Below are 18,663 nucleotides of genomic sequence, written 5' to 3'. Positions count from 1 at the left end.
TAAGTGGGGAAAAAGTAAATTTTTAATAAAGTAATAAGACAAAAATAATAAAAAAATGCACAAAAAAGGAACGTTTTATGATACTTCTTAACAAATCGGGAGCTAAGTTTTGGACTTGCCGTTATTACCTAGTTACAATAACCCAAAAACCAAATGTGTGTATAAGTAAATAAATGTATTAAAATAGATCATAAGTGTAATGAATCTTATCTATATAGAATATAAGGAAGCAAGATTAAAAGACTTACTCACTTTTACTTTTACTTTACTTCTTTGATTGCATATTAAAGCATTTCTATTATTTTACTAAGTGCCTATTTTTACACATAATAGACTTTTAATTTACACATAATATACTAACATTTGCGTTTTGAGATTGATTGATAATGCGGTAGCGTTTAGTTTAGTTAGAATTTTTTTGTGATAGCTTACTAAAAAATGAATATACACAAAACGTATAGAAAAAAATGTAGTGTTATACATATGCTATGTATATACCCAATACACGGTTAAGGCGGACGTCTGAAAACAGTTCTGCTTGTAAATAAATAAAAATTGCTGGTGTTGGACGTAATGTTGGTAATCCCCATGAAATAATAATTTGTCTAGCTTTGGTGGACTAGCAAATCAGTCAATGATGGCAAGTAATATCACTCTTCATACTCACTGGCTCACTCGGCCTTCGAGGTAGCACTCTACAAATTAATTATTTACTGTTTTGCGGTAGAGTGTATGATTAGTGACTGAAATTGCATGCATCCGTACCAAAGTACATAAGTACATAATTATATAAATGTATGAGACTCAATGATGTTCTAGTAAGCAGATTTAGCAGATTAACGCGCAAAAAGTGAAGACTAGAAAACGTCCTAATTGGGACGTTTGCCTTTTCTCGTTTTCATCATAATTATGCCAGTAATACGTCGATAAATCATATTTATGTAGTAATACGTTTTGCGTAATTAAAACATATAGTTATCCCTTTTACTTATTGTTTTTATCAATATACTTGTAACGAAATATAAATTAAACGGTGCCCGGCGCGGCTCCCTTTTTTCTGTTGTTTAGTATGGGTATAACATATCTGTTTATTAGAATATCATTGGTGAGACTCTAATAAAAAATATTTTGACAGAGCTAAACTGATTATTATATAACTGATTACAGCGGGATTACGTTTCTTTTTTAAAAAATTCAATTTAATTTTCGTAAATATTAATCGATTACTATCAAAACATTACCAAATTTGATTTAAACAGATTTATTTAACCGTTTTGACCGCCAAGTGCAAAAGAACTTCCGAAAATCTATTTGAATTAGCATTGACATGGTCGTAGAGCCACAATTGCTTTGCGAACGATCTCCATCATCCGACACAGATAATTATTTCGCTACTTTGACACTGGCATTACAAAACTTTAAACATGAAGAAAGAACACTAGTACATGCAAGACTCAAACCATCGGGGCGTGGAATCAAACTACTTAAAATGGATATGCTTTGACGATACTTTAACATACAGGCCATCATCGCTTTTCAGATATACACAACACATTTTAGTAGCGTGTTATAAGAAGCCCTAGACCTCATTCATCTTTGCTCTTCCTGGCTCAGTCATCCTTCAAACCGAACACAACAATATTAAGTGTATATATGCTTGTATGTAGAGTGTTACGAGAGTAACCTTAGCCTTCAATACGGTTTTATGACATTTGATTCTATATCATAATTTATATCACATTATTATTGCATATTATTAATATAGCAGGAGCTATTGAATTTACTTTATTATATTTAATTACAATTATTATTGTAATTAATTGATCAATAATATGTAAAACTGTAATTAATATTATTTTATATGGCATAGCATTTCATACTGGCATATAACACTATTTCTTATTTTAAATATGATTGAGCTGTCATTATAAAACAATTGGACTATAGCGTGGGGCATTCTTACAGAAGATAGAGACATTGAAGCATCATTGTAAAACGATAATATTATTTTGGCCATCCCGAACTACTGAAATAACAAGAGTATTTAAGTGGCTGGAACTTGCACAAAGCCCTACCATCGGGCTCATGTCCTGAAGCCCTACAATCAAACCGCTAACTTGATAGTGATCACACTAATGGATAAAATGAAACAAATGATCGCATAGTATATGTTTATTTGTATTATTCGTGTATAAGTTTGTTAACAAAATAAATTTTATTACAATTAGTCTGGAATGGTGATGTTCCAATATTTATCGATTATATTCGATGCTTTCAACGATCAACTATGCTAAAATATATATAGTAACAATGACTAAAAACCCTACACTACATTGTACATGTACAACTCTAGTATATTCTACTTGTTACTTTTTATTCTAATCCTCGGATCAAGGACTCGTATTGTCGGACACACTCGGTAACAAAATATCAAACATTCTGAAAATTCATGTTCTTTGAATCCAAGTTACATAATGTATACCATAAAATCGCAATACAATTGTGTTCAATGGAATCCAAAATTTAACGTTTTTTTTGTTGGCGAGTGTTTACAACTAGACTAAAGAAATACCTGCGTCAACCAAGCAAAATAAGAGCAAGCGCGATTTAAAATAATATACTTTAAGCGACCACCACACTTGGCATCAAGCGTGTGTGTCAGCAGCTTAACAGATATCAAGAAAACTTATTTCATTCAAATAAAATAATTACAAACTACCAATGAGTAAAATCGTTAACATTAAAATATAAAAATCTTGAAAACAAAAGGAATTAAAAACAGCCAACCTATAATTTAAACAACAAAAAAATATTGTATACAATTTATATTAATTTAATTAAAAAAATGTAATCATTGCATTTTGTCTTAAATTAAATTAAATCTTTATAAAGTTTATATAGGTATATATCGAACAAATTCTTCGACATTTAATGACCAAACCATAGTGGACCCAGTGCCGTCTTCTGGTTTCCTGACTTGATTTAAGTAGACATTATCTCTAGTCAATCATTTATCGTAGGTACTTTCCAATGCAACATTTTTTTTAATATAAAATACGTATAAAAATTCTGAATATCATAAACAAGATAATTATAAAAAAAAAAACGAAACAGATTATAAAACACACATAGGGGACAACAAACACACACTCGATTGAGTTTTCGAAATAAATAAAATTAATTTAAATTACATTAGGTAAAAGAAGATATTCTCTGCTACATTACAAACAAATGCTCAAAGAACGTCGCTGATGATCATACAAATGTTGCTATAATTAAAAAAATATTTTAAAAAACATTTACATGTCAAGAAAATTCGAAGCCAAAAGATTCGAATTTCAATTTGAATTCGAAAAAAATACATCATCGAAATTGAACGCACTTTTCTAAGCCTAGTGAATTGATCCATTGATTAAATAGTTTATGTGTAGAATATATTGGTTAAAAGAAAACTTTTAAGAAAAAAACGCCTGGAGTTTGGCTCGGGTTCCATCACAGGACAGTAATTATTGTAAAGAACAGCATTGTAAATCTGTTTATTTGAAAAGAGCAACTATACTCCAGCCAAATTCGATGTGGAATGTTTAATAACAAAGCGTTGCTTAGCAACCAACGTCAGGCAGATGCTCAAAACATTTTTAGAAATATGTAAAACAATTATTTTTGATATTAATAAAAATTAAAATTGATGATGAATAATAAAATATTTAAGACAAAGGACTAAGCGCATTCTTGGTTATAATTATAATACTTATGATCATCTGGAATAATGTAGATCTCAAAAATAATACCTCCAATTTTAAAATGATATCAGAAATTACCTCGTAGTTATATAATTCGCTTTATTAACTTTATCTATCGCCTCCCAAACGACAGGACTCATTTAGATTAATTTTGTGTATATTTGAATGGGTCAATGGGAGGTTTGAGATTACAATTGCTCCAATACTGGAAAAAGCAACGTCTGTTGGTATACTAGTGTATTAGTATGTTTTTTAAGCATTAATATTTTATACTTTATTAGGAATGCGCGATAAGTATATATTTTTATTTAAAATTATAATTATACGATTAAAAATATACACCACCAATTACGAAGATGCTGTATCGCTATTATATACCTTCCTAAATCTGCCAATTTCTTAAAAAAACACTCCAAATGTTACAAACCTGCGATTTCTTTACGTCAATATTAAAATATAGGGTTGTTAGTTTTGTAGTAATATTATAGTGGTAATTAAAGATTTTTAAACTTTTATTTTAAGCAAATTTTCATATAAATTTTGTATTGACCGGCTAAATAATTTTTTTGGATTCTGTATTAAATTATTTTTTTTTGTGTTTAAACAGGAAATTGTGTTATAATGAATATAGTTGTAATTTTAATAATTATTATTTTTTATTAAGAGTGTATCAACCCTAATTATGATGACACATGGTTTGTTTACTAAAATTCCAGATCGAATGTGGCTGGAGTATAGGCGAGTTACTCGCTGTCTCTTCTCGCTAGAGGCTGCTTTCCGAAACATATAATATAAAATAAATATATAAATATGAGACAATATCACATACATTACTCTGATCCCAATATAAGTAGCTAAAGCACTTGTGTTATGGAAATCAGAAGTAACGACGGTACCACAAACACCCAGACCCAAGACAACATAGAAAACTAATGGTAATCTACATCGACTCGGCCGGGAATCGAACCCGGGACCTCTGAGTGGTGTACCCATGAAAACCGGTGTACACACCACTCGACCATGAAGGTCGTCAAAAACGATGGTAGCATTTAATTATCGATGATTCAATAACGCTTAATTGTGAAATTTACTTGAACAAAATTGCTTTGATTTATCCAGGAGAAAAAAGTTAAAGAAAGATCGCGAACAGATACTTCTCTAAACATATTTCATATTAACACATTTGAAGTAATCACTTAATACTTTATTAAATTTACATTCGCACGATTTAAAATAGCACACCAATTAATTTCCTAATATACCTAGCACAGATAATAAAAATTTGTGCACATTTGTCAATATTTCTACGTGCAGCGTGGGCCGATATTTATGACAAATTTTAAAATAACCATATTCTGCTTTTCCCTTAACCATAAAAGAACGACTACCTAATAATATTACAAGCAATGATATATTATTACAGTAACGCTTGAATGCATTACTTGTTGAATGTTTAAATTTGACATATGTCAAAATCCGTCCGTCAACGAAATCTTTACAGACCTGTCAATCTTTTATTAACATTCCTACCTACGCATATGTAACACTTATTATATATTATCATAACCATTGATAATAATTTATTAATTAATAATAAATGTTAATAATTCGTTGTTCGTTTTATAATTTCATTATGAGTCGATAGTACCATGTCACAATAAGTAATAACTAATAATAAGGAACAGCTCACAGTCGAGTGTATGGTCTGAGCTGGTGTGACACAGGGATAGACCTGTATTACTGATCACCAGATCCTACCCTCGTAGCATTATTGATGAGAATCAGTGGCGTAGCTATCGTAGGGCCAGGTGGTGCAGTGCACCTGGGCCCCGGAGTTCAGGGGGCCCTCTAAACTAAATCTTAAGCTTCTGTAGCTAGAAAATCACGAACGTGCGCATAAGATGTCTTATTTAGTATCTATAATTTTAAAGGGTAATTATTAGTTAAAGAAGGGAAAGAGGGAATCCGCGTCCGATTCTTTTTCTATGCTTCAGGGCCCTTTGCCACCTAGCTACGCCACTGATGAGAATTAAATATATACATTTTTAATTATGTAATGTGTCATACGTATGTCTTATTAAAACAATAAGGTTTCAATGTTTTCCTGGGCCAAGATCTCGATTTCATCAGAATATTTTGGAGCATATTCTACATGCATACATATGTAGCAAATATTGAATTATGTTATACACATGCAGGCTTTGTGTATAAAGATGAATTATAAATACACTTGAAAATATAATAGTACTTCCCTGGCCCACAAAGTAAGATTCGTATGCTTTAAATATATACATTTTTTTAAATTAATTCAATTATTTTGCGAACCGTACACATTTCAAAAGGACCTGTACAGTATGTACAGTATGTTTAAATGTTTTACAGATTATAAATTATTGTACCTTTACTAGTAATAATAAGTGGCAAAATATTGTTTCATTAATGTCTGTTGTGTAATTAGTAAAGTAAGAAATGGATATTAATTTATTCTGTGAAAATATTTGTATATTTACTTTTATGACTATTTAGAATCCTCATACATTTAATGTATTATATTCATTGGACATCAGCGCTATGCGTCAAATAAATTTCAGTTTATTAATAAGTTAAATCTTCATATGACAAAAGCTATGTATACATAACAATATCTACCTTTTTTACAAATTTCTGAGTCTATTAAACATTAAACCAAGCCTTATTTTATGAAATTGGCAATTAAAGCGGATTGAAAATTCGTTGAATTCTAATTTACTTTGTTTTGTGTAAATCTAATAAAAAATATTTTGTATAAAAACGTTTCCAATCACAATTTGTGTATATACATTTGTTTATAGCATTTCGTTCAGACTTTGTGTGATATTTGACCTGACCGATGTATATTAAATTTGTACGTTAATACTCAATTCTGCTCCCACCCCAGTGATCTCTCGACCGCCATTTTCCACTGTTTATATCTCATATCCCTTTCATCGTCACTTATCTTTGGCATGTAGGTGATGCCAGTGGACATGGCAATCTGTGATGCCATCCTATTGCTGTCCAGGCCCCAGTAGGCGACTAGGGCGGCGCCCAGAGCAGTGCTCTCAGTGAAACCTGCCTTGATGACATTAATGCCAATCAAGTCAGATTGCATTTGCATTACCAGCTCGTTGGAAGTCATACCGCCATCGACCTGAAATTTATTTATTTTTATTTATTTAACAGTTTATTAAAATTTGCCAGATACAGTACAGATACAAATATATAAGTCACAGGAAAGCATAATTTAAAAGGTATGCTTATCCCTATAAGAGATTTCTTCCAGCATACCCAGAAGATTTAAGACATTATTGTACGACACAACATAGAAATACCTCACTATCGCGACATTCGAAGCTATTCGTGGCTATATATTCTCGCGTCAGTTCAACCCGAGAAAACAAGTGCATGTAAATCGACTTGTCAAATTGACTAATATATTAAGGTTATATCACATCACAAGTTATTTATGTTTGTTTAAAGATCATATTCAGATTAGAAATAATTAATAAATATTAATAATTTCAGATAGCGTACTTAATTCGGATGTGTTCGGTTTTACGAATGTAGCCGCTATATCATGCTACATCAAGTTGTGTGTACTTATATATAGGCAATAATATTGTCAAAATCGTCAAAGTCGTAGTCCAAATAAAAACTAACATTGGTTCATAATAAAATACTCTGACCCGAGACGAACTATCGAAGGGTCAATCTCAATGGGTTCTATGGACCTCTTAGGCAAAATATTTTCATTGTTTAATATGCAACATACATCGCTATGCCATACATTTTGCCACCAAAATTTGAAAATAAAATTTATCTGTAGGTAGGTATTTCGTGCAAATCGTGTAGGTGCTATCCATTCATCATTCTACCACCAAGCAGCAATACTTTGTAATAAATTTGGAGTTTGAGTGAGCCGGTATTTAAAATGATCAACAACAACAACAAACAACAACAGCCTGTAAATTCCCACTGCTGGGCTAAAGGCCTCCTCTCCCTTTGAGGAGAAGGTTTGGAACATACTCCACCACGCTGTTCCAATGCGGGTTGGTGGAATACACATGTGGCAGAATTTCTATGAAATTTGTCACATGAAGGTTTCCTCGCGATGTTTTCCTTCACCGCTGAGCACGAGATGAATTATAAAGACAAATTAAGCACATAAAACAGCGGTGCTTGCCTGGGTTTGAACCCGCAATCATCGGTTAAGATGCAAGATCCCAAGATCGATGGTATATTAGTGAAATGGGATTTACAGTATCTTTGGCCAGTGGTGTCCACATTAGGATGTCTGCCTATATCACTTAATAAAGGATATTAATAATCACCTTAAGTAACTGCAGAGGTATACCGCAGTCTTCGTTCATCGCATCCAATATGTCTCTCACTTGGAAGCAAACTGCTTCCAACGCGGCTTTCACGATGTGGTTCGAATGCGTGTCTTCCGTTATTCCGCAAATAACACTGAAAATGTTATATTTATATAAATATTATATATATATGTAACGAAATGACATATTATTATCACAAATTTGCTTATAATCTGTAACTGAAAGTCACTTTGCCGCGCTTTTGATGGTTGAATGACAGAATTACAGATAATGTTTAGATTATTTTGAACTTTGATTTTTTTTTATTTATTTATTTATGTACCAACAGAGTATACAGAAAATTATATGTGTACAAAGGGATAACTTATCTCTAACAAGAGATCTATTCCAGAAACCCTGAATCCAGTGGAGATTATTTTTAATACAATGATGTATTGTATGGTGTATATGGTGTATTGTATATATTTATAATATATTGTATGTATTATGTTATAAAATTCAAGTAGACTTAATGATAAATGAATATATTACACTCTAAATACATAAATATATACCAGTATCTATAATATATGTATACATTCAACTTACATAGATACAAAAAAAAATGTAAGAAAAATAAAGAGATATAATAGAGGAGACGATATTAGTGAACTTAAAAATTTCCTTTTTATTTTCAGGTAAGATAAAAGTATAATTGTAATAGTTTAATGATAATTGTTATGATATTGTAAAGACGTGTTAAATAAAGCAAAACTTTGTATTTTCAGAGAAACAATTTGTGGTCTATTTTGAGCATCCTCAATAACCTATGTTATATATAATAGGCTATTTGACTGGTTTTTAAAATCAATTTTATATTATTTAGTAGAGGTTTTCTAGTACATATTTGCCGAAAAATATCATATTAAAAATTCCACATTTAAATAACACGCGAAAACACTACTTGGACGATATGGCGCTGCAATGGGGTCGATGTCACTTTGCTGTATTTTAATCTGTGGTACATATAGCAGAAAAGCAAAGTTTACAAGAAAGTGACTTCATCATAAGCCCGGCCAATCGCGAGCGTTTTGTGTCACGTGACAAATTTCATTTTTATTTATTGATTTTTGAATAAATTAAGTATTATTTTCAAGTTTAGTTACTAAATAACAATTTTTAAACTCATAATATACACCGATTACAATAATTCACAATTTATTTTTCGCATTTTCAAATAGCCTATTATTAATAATCCAAGCTAATATTAAAAATACGATGGTGGCTCTCTTTGTCATGCTACAAAGTTTTGACCACTTAACACACACATATAACCACGCATGAACACACACATACAAGAATGGACATCGTGTTGGAATCACTAATAATAATTAGAATGCACTCACAGGCAAAATAATCATATCATAATAATTGTAAAGCTTGGTCTTCTACTATATGTAAAACAGATTAAAATACAGCAAAGTGACGTCACATGTCCCATTGCAGCGCCATATTGATCAAGTAGCGTTTTCGCGCGTTATTTAAATATGGAATTTTTAATATGATATATATTTACTAGAAATAAAAAAGTCAACCTTTACTGGGTTCCTTAACCTCTACTTAATAATACAAAATGGATTTTAAAAACCAGTCAAATAGCCGATTATTGAATTCGAACTGTGAAGTTAAATTTGCACGAGAAACATATGGTTTTGCTGTCCTTACCCCCTGGCGTCTTGTCTCCAATAGGGAGCGTACAGTCCACTAAATGCTGGGACGAAAACAACACTGCCATTCTCTGTCGCTTTCTCCGCTATTTGTTGGGAGTCCGTAGCGCTATCAAGCAGTCCAATGTTGTCTCGAAGCCAGCCCAGGGCAGCGCCGGCTATCGCGACCTTTAAATTGGAATCCGAATTTATATATCATTACTGGACATCCGATTATATGGAAATACTGTTTTTATAGTGTTATTGCATATTTGGATACTTTTTCATTAACAGTGCTTTTTGCCGTATAGAACGACACAACTTAGATGTCGCATCGGCAAAATTCGTAAAACCGATCACATCCGAATTGAGTACGCTATCCCAAATTATCAATATTTATTTCTCATGCGAATATGATCTTTGCACAAACGTTATAACGTGTAATATCATATGACCTAATATATTCGTCAATTTGACGCGTGGATTTACATGCACTTGCTTTCTCTGACGCGTGAATCTATAGCGACGAATAGCGTCGAATGGCGCGATAGGCAGCTATTTCTATTGGTTGTGTAAATCGGCAGTAATCGGTTTTATTTTCATTCCATTGCATTTTCCGATGCTACATCTAATTTGTGTCCTACTATAGTTAGACTTAATAGGCATGTTATATAACAAAATACGGTCTGGACGGGATAAAGAAAATTGACAAATTTTTCAACGGCACTGGATAAACTGTTCCTGAAGAGGTATCTGCAGGAATGGCGCCAAATTTCATATCAAGATCATTTTTAGCGTATGATTATTACATAATTATAATGAATAAGTTTTTTTTTCTTGTTTTTCTAGGACTTATAATACATAATTAATTGAAACTATCAGTTATAATTTAAATAAATGTCAAAATCTAATTACTAATGTTTTTTTGTTCGTGCATATTTCGTGCATATTTGACCATTTAACTTTATTAGGATTATCAATTATTACTGTTATTGAAAAATAATAAATAAATATGAGACAACATCACATACATTACTCTTATCCCAATGTAAGTAGCTGAAGCACTTGTGTATGGAAAATCAGAAGTAACGACGGTACCACAAACACCCAGACCCGAGACAACATAGAAAACTAATGATAACCTATATCGACTCGGAATCAAACTCGGAGTGGCGTACCCTTGAAAACCGGTGTACACACATCAAAAATGTTAAAAACTCATAAGTTATCAAAGCAAAATAAACGAGTTTAGATACACTTACTTATTTGGTATACGCATATATAATAAGATACCGGAAAATATAATCAATTTACCATTTTCAAAATTTAAAAATATTATTAAGACTAAATTAATAAATAAATCATACTATTAATTAAAATAGTACTTTTTAGAAAGAAACGCCTGGAGTTAGGCTCGGGTTCCATCATAGGACGCTAATTACTGTCAATAACAGCATTGTAAATGTGTTTATTTGAAAAGAGCAACTATGCGAGTTTCTTGCCGTTTCTCTCGCTAGAAGCTGCTTTCCGAAACGGTGGTAGTATTTGATTATTGACGATTCAAAAACGCTTCATTGTGAAGTTTACTTGAATAAAATTGATTTGATTTGATTTGATTTGACTTACCGATCCCTCTAAGGCGTAACAAGGCGGGTTCTGACTGCCGAGCTGATAGGCCACAGTCGTCAGTAGGCCCCGGTTCGAGTTGACGCGAATGTCGCCCGTGTTGTATAGAACGAAGCAACCGGTACCGTATGTCGCCTTCGCTTGCCCTTGCTGCAAGCACATCTGCCCGACTAACGCAGCTTGTTGATCACCAAGACAGCCGGATATCGGTACACCACGGATTGGTCCGTCTGATATGTAGCCGTATATCTGAAAATAAATCATTATTCTTGATAATTGCTTATTTTTTTTCGTTTTCATAATTTATCTTATAGACAAGCTCGGATTAGTTTAATTTTATTTATTATCCTTTAAATTAAAATAAAATTGTATAGTACGACACAAATTAGATGTAGCATCGGAAAATGCAATTGTATGAAAATAAAACCGATTACTGTCGATTTACACAACCAATAGGAATAGCTCCCTATCGCGCCATTTGACACTATTCGTCGCTACAGATTCACGCGTCAGAGAAAGCAAGTGCATGTAAATCCACGTGTCAAATCGACGAATATATTAGGTCATATGATATTACAAGTTATTACGTTTGTGCAAAGATCATATTCGCATGAGAAATAAATATTGATAATTTGGGCTAGCGTACTCAATTCGGATGTGATCGGTTATACGAATTTTGCCGATGCAACATATAAGTTGTGTTGTACTATAATTGTGTAATATCCTCCTTTTTTTCTTGTTGCTCTAGTATTGTATATTAATTTATGAGTGGAAACTTGATTGGCTTGTGATTTAATTTTTATTTGTTAATATTAAGACTTATTGTAATGTTTGTTTCCCAAATAAAATAAAAAATAAAAATAATTAACAATCAATTATAAATACTATAAATATGAGAACCCAATGTAGCTTAAGCACTTGTGATATGGAAAATCAGAAGTAACGACGATACCACAAACACCCAGACCCAGGACAACATAGAAAACTAAATAACTTTTTCTACATCGACGCGGCCGGGAATTGAACCCGGGACCTCGGAATGACCCATGGAAATCGGTGTACACACTACTCATAATTAGTCATAATAAATTGTCGCTCAAAAGGGTCACTGACCCCTTTGGACACTGGAACGAAAGCAACAAATTGATGCTTGTCCCTTGTGTTAGTAGTATATCACAAATACTGTAGTCTTTTGTATTTTTAAGATTTATTAATATTATGAAATATACATTGAGAAGTCAATATATAAATTACTTTACATTTATAGTTATAGTTAGTTTTTAATTGAGTATATAATGTCTTCTTTTGTTTGAAAAAAATGTCTCTCAATAGTCCATTATAAGTTTCAGAGTTCATTTTAATATAGAAATTATTTTTTTTCAGTTAGTTTTATCTGGAGACGAATTGGTAATATTTTAAAACATGATACAACCAAAGTTTCTTAATTAGCAAAGTAGCTTCTAAGTTTAATGTGTTCATACGTAAATACTACTTAATAATGTTATTACACATCAAATAAATATAAAATAAAGATGAGAGCTTTCCCTAACTAATGGAATAAATATCATAAAGCAAGTATAATAATATCCTTACTTCAGAGCTGGACTTAATTTCTGGCAGGACCGATTTTGGCACTTCGAAGAATTTCATCAATAGTGGGTCCCAGGTTAAATTTTCAATATTCATAAGCATAGTTCGTGAGGCATTTGTGACATCGGTGATATGCTTGCCGCCGTTAACGCCACCTGGGGAAAATAACAATGATGTGTATACATGAGTCGAGATGGCCCATTGGTTAGAACGCGTGCATCTTAACCGATGATTGCGGGTTCAAACCCAGACAAGCACCGCTGTTTCATGTGCTTAATTTGTCTTTATAATTCATCTCGTGCTCAGCGGTGAAGGAAAACATCCTGAGGAAACCTGCATGTGACAAATTTCATAGAAATTCTGCCACATGTGCGTTCCACCAACCCGCATAGGAACAGCGTGGTGGAATATGTTCCAAACCTTCTCCTCAAAGGGAGAGGCCTTTAGTCCTGAAGTGGGAATTTACAGGCTGTTGTTGTTGTATGTCATGTAAGTTTTTTCATCGGAAAATGGTAATTACATTACGTGAACGTACGTAACTCAAAATGTACTTTATTCTACTTGAATTTACAAGAATTATTTATCTTAACACTAACAGAACTATGTATATTAAAATTAAAGCTACCACTGGTTACTTATAATAGGAAGCATAACTGAGCAGTTATAACTTGTAAAGTCATATTAACAAATACATGTATATATCAAATTAACGCATACATTTACATGAACCAGACAGCTATTTAATGTATTGAATTTTTAAAAATGTTTTTGTAAATAATAATACTCTATATTAAACTTAGGTATTTGTAAAAAAAATATCAAATTTAAATAATGTAACAACTATTGATTTATGGTTATAAATTAATGTTTGAATTACATAATAAATTTGAATTTTAATTCACTAATATATGGTAACACACAAAACTAACACTTGGATATTCTACTACTAGACTTAAGAAGCATATTTTGAGATAAAATCCAAATAATCAATTCCAAATAATGTTTTCACCTGTTAAGTTCCATATGATCCAGGTGTCGACAGTACCGAAGCAGCATGATCCCTTCTTCATGGCCTGTTTTACAGCGTCCACATTGTCGCTCAACCATCTCAGTTTCACAGCACTGAAGTATGGTGACATGGGCAGACCGCATAATGGCTACAATCATATCATATCAAATTCATAACATGCTTTTTTTTTGAAAATTGATTCTGAAAAAAGTTAGCATTAAAATTAAATATTTTTATAGTGTGCTCCTATCACACATTTCTAGTTTTTACAAATATCCTATTATATGCAATATTTTTCCCCCAACCCGCATTGGAACAGCGTGGTGGAATATGTTTCAAACCTTCTCCTCAAAGGGAGAGGAGGCCTTTAGCCCAGCAGTGGGAATTTACAGGCTGTTGTTGTTGTGCAATATTTTACAAATGGTATTTTTTGTAGCCCAAATTACTTTCTTATTACAACAAGCCCTCTGTAACTGAAAGTCCGATCAAACTCAGTCTAGCTAATTAGCTTTAACAAACAGAGAAACAGACAAAAAAAATTGAAAAAAATGTTATATTGGTATATGTACTGTCTATACACATGTATGCATGTTGCAAAAAGCTGTTATTTTAATATAACAAAGACTAGCCAATTTTATAAATGTACTTATTTGCATTTGACTGATATTAACTGGTTATTGGTTAATTTTGAAAAGACGAAATTACTAGATCATATAGTAACTAGATTAGTATGAAGTAATACTGAATACACATAATTAAAGCATTATTTCAATTATATACAATATTTTTTACAATTTATACATGGATAATAGAATCGAGGATGTTATCAGCACCACATGATTGTGATAGATGTAATAAAACAATTGTCGTAATTATAAAATGATCACATTCAATTGTGTGTAATCTATTTTAATCTTTAAAGGAGATTGCTTAACATCTGTAATATAGATTTGACCTTGCGGTTTTATTATCCACAACACTTTGTTATTATATAATAAGTTATAAATTTATTCAATACTTTTATGTATATATATTTACAATAGTAAAGACTTGTTTGTAGTTAAATAAGTTAGGAATTATTTGTCTTGCGTTTGGATAGTATTTCATTGTCAACTACAATTTTTCATTAAAAGAATATCTTTTTTTGTAGTAAGCAAATGGTTGCTTCTGAAATATGTATCTTAAACCATTTGATTAAATCATACCTAGGCATAATTGTATGAATAGTGAATTATATCTGGTAAATTTAGGCATAGCTTTATATTCAATTAAAACAATAAGGGTAATACTTAAATATTCTGACTTCAATATTATTTCATACAATATAAGGCACTCAAGAATTTTTTGTTCATTAATAAATATGCTATACAATATCGCAATATTTATTAATAATTTATTTTATCTGATTAGCTACTTATGTAGGTCGAGCATTCAGCATTGTTGAATTTGGAAATAAGATAATACAATTCTCAATCATATGAAACATACTTAGTAAATTTTAGAATAAAAAGTAAATTAAAATTTACTAGCCTTTAAGTAATTTTTATTTCTTGTCTTGTTTGGCACCAAATCCAGTAGTTTGTCTATTGTGGATGAAGTTCTCATATCCAGCCATACAATAGCATTGTGAAGTGGTTTCCCGGTATATCTATCCCAGACAATTGTAGTCTCCCTCTGATTGGTTACACCCACGGCGAGTATATCCTGTAAATAAAATTGTGTTTATTTGAAGTTGCATTGATTTGTATGTGTGTGTGTATTTTTTATCCTTATTATTATATAAATACAAGTTTATTATGTTATGCTTAGAAACCATAGATCAATGTATAGATAATTAGTTTTTTCAAAAGTATTTTTTTATTAAAATCACATTTACATAACAAACTATTCAATTTAATTCATGCACATACATTTCTTTGTATAACATATTAACAATACAGTAAAGAGAAACAAAAGAAAATAAAGTCATTAAAGTGATAAAAATATATACACTATCGTGTATACTATCATAATTACATTACAATGTTATATAATTTAAAAATAATGACAGTTTTTACTTTATATAATACAATGCATTCATACAACTTGCTAGTATGGTAGGTATCTTATTTTAAAATATTCATTTTAAAATTAATTGCTGTAAAAAATATAACAGAACAAGCAATCTTGCTCTACATTAAGTTTTCCATTACTTATCAACCATTTTCTATTCAATTATACATAATAAAAACTGTTATAAAACATTGAAAATGTGGATATTTTTCAACCAATACACAATAACTACGATTGAAGAAATGATGAATGAAAAATTCACACTGGCTTTTTGTTAACAAACCAGTCATTTTAAATTTAATATGTTAAAAAATGACGCCTCGGTAACTTAATACATAACTTTTATTTAACGTGTATATTTATAGTACCTTCGGTTTTCCACCTAAGGCCACGAGTTTCTCCACAGCTTTTGTTATGCAAGTGATTACCACTTCCAAGATCGCGTTGGGATCCTGTTCGACCCATCCTTCCTGGGGAAAACATTGTTCCAACTCCTTCTGATGCACCGCCACTACCTCACATGAATTAGCTTTAAATATAATAAATCTCGCACTCGAGGTTCCTTCGTCAATTGCTCCGATTAAGGGACCGAATTTACCATATTCTGCCATTTTCAATATGCTAACAACATACACGGAATAAACTACTTTCTAATAAATTTCTTATCTAATTGCACTTTGATCGCTAACGCTAAGTTAAATAAACAACATGGTTAAAATATTTATCAAGTTTTTCACAGCCAATGAAGTGACATTGAAAATTGAAATTAAAACTGGAGGTTTTCCTGTTTGTTTTGACATATTAAGAATGTTGCCTATTGAGAATTTCAAAAATAATCACTAGAATATTATTAGTACAATATTTAACTTAACCGTTACAAGTTTGATGTTTACTTAAATTAATTTGTCTCTTACAACTTACTCGGACATACCTAATTCTATTTATTGGGCTCTAAAATAACTTAATAATTTTATAAACGACAGCTCCTAACGTTGCCATCTATCAAATTTTTAGCGGCAAACTCAAAATATTTAATTTATATTATATAATTAGGGACACTAAAATTAAGTTATCGTTTGAATTGAAAGCAATGGGATTTAAAATTAATAACATAAATTTTTCTATAAAACTTTTTAACTCACAAACTGAAATGATTGTCATTTCGAGCAAAATTATCGTCTGGATTTCAATCAATTGAAAAAGTTATCATAGGAAATTCAGACCTCTGTAACCATGGTCAACTCACCTAGCACTATGGAATACCTAAGGGTATTAAATATGTATAAAAAATATATTGTAGGGTACATTTTGTTTTAATAAATGATTAAATCATTTTTTCACTACCTACATTATTGCTATTGTAAAATAAAATGTAAAAAATACATTACATGCATGCCTACAAACATTTATACTAATTTTATAAATGCGGAAGTAACTCTGTCAATATATCTTTCCGCTTCTCTTACGCGGTCAAATCACTGAAAAGAATTGGATGGAATTCGCTATGAAACAAAGAATATATATTATTATATTATATTTATGGATATACGCTACTTTTTTATGCGTAACACTTGATGAGCAACACCTAAAACCCAAACGAAACCGAGGGTGACAAATAGTAATTATAACTATGTAAATCACAAATAAAGCTACGACAATATATGCATTGTAATACGAACTTACGATCTTATAATTTTTTTAACTCGTATTTTAATGGACATGTTTTTTTTAAACTAAATATTTATCTCTTTTTTATTTCTGAAAGAAATAACTAATTATTGGAATAATATTTTTATAGTGTAGGTGTACCTACGCTATAAAAAAAAAATACAGACGAATTGATAACCTCCTCCTTTTGGAAGTCGGTTGAAAATATTACTATCCATGGACATCTGTAAAACAAATAAATCGAAATATTTTTTTTTAATAAAATGAGGTCGCAAATAAATCTTGCACACGAATACTGTTTCGCAAACATTTTTTACATAAATTGTATCTTATTATACACAAATGTAAGTGTAGGTACATACAAAAAAAATATTAAAAATAAATGTCAATTCAAAAGTGCATGTTGTAAAAGCCTACTTGAATTAATTATACTTATGTGTTCTTATTTAAAAGTTACTATTATTTAATTATAATATATTTTAAATATATTATATTATGTACATTGGAACTATTTTTTAACCCTTTTTATTTCCCGTATCTTAAAGTAGCTTGGAAAAGATCGCTGTTTTAGTAATAAAGCGGTGATCTTGCTATAATAGGTGTATTGAACTGAAATGTTCCCGTCATGATCAGGTCATAAAGGTAGGAAACTTAAGCGATTGAACCGAAGGAGAAATAGATGCGCGAAAAGACAGTATATAAGACTATTTTGTACAATCTAAATAAAGACCATAACTCTCTTACAACTTGTAATAAGTAACCCATTTCTGGGTGCGTTATACACATAGATCTAATAGCAAGTTTTTCTTCATTTAATAGGTAGGCGGACGGGCAAACAAGCCTCCTGATGTTATGTGGTCACCACCGCACACATTAAAATTATTAACCATTATTTATATCGTCAGTTGGGTTGGACAACAACCTTGGGATAACTAAGA

At 31.1% G+C, this 18,663-nt stretch overlaps 1 protein-coding gene across 1 annotated transcript; it reads right to left on the bottom strand.

Annotated features, from left to right (window-relative positions):
* Positions 1-6,238: 6,238 nt before the first annotated feature.
* On the bottom strand, positions 6,239-16,834 carry LOC124542998 (glycerol kinase). Its single transcript, XM_047120977.1, has 8 exons — positions 16,426-16,834; positions 15,536-15,709; positions 14,006-14,153; positions 13,000-13,151; positions 11,407-11,655; positions 9,800-9,969; positions 8,093-8,228; positions 6,239-6,912 (listed from the first exon to the last, which is right to left on the bottom strand). The coding sequence occupies exons 1-8, from the start codon at positions 16,666-16,668 to the stop codon at positions 6,640-6,642; spliced, it is 1,545 nt and encodes a 514-aa protein (XP_046976933.1). The 5' UTR covers positions 16,669-16,834; the 3' UTR covers positions 6,239-6,639.
* Between the last annotated feature and the right edge of the window lie 1,829 nt (positions 16,835-18,663).

This window comes from Vanessa cardui, chromosome Z (genome assembly GCF_905220365.1).
Source record: "Vanessa cardui chromosome Z, ilVanCard2.1, whole genome shotgun sequence".
Lineage (NCBI taxonomy): Eukaryota > Metazoa > Arthropoda > Insecta > Lepidoptera > Nymphalidae > Vanessa > Vanessa cardui.
The sequence above is the reverse complement of the archived record's forward strand: the minus strand, read 5'-3'. Positions and strand labels throughout refer to the sequence as shown.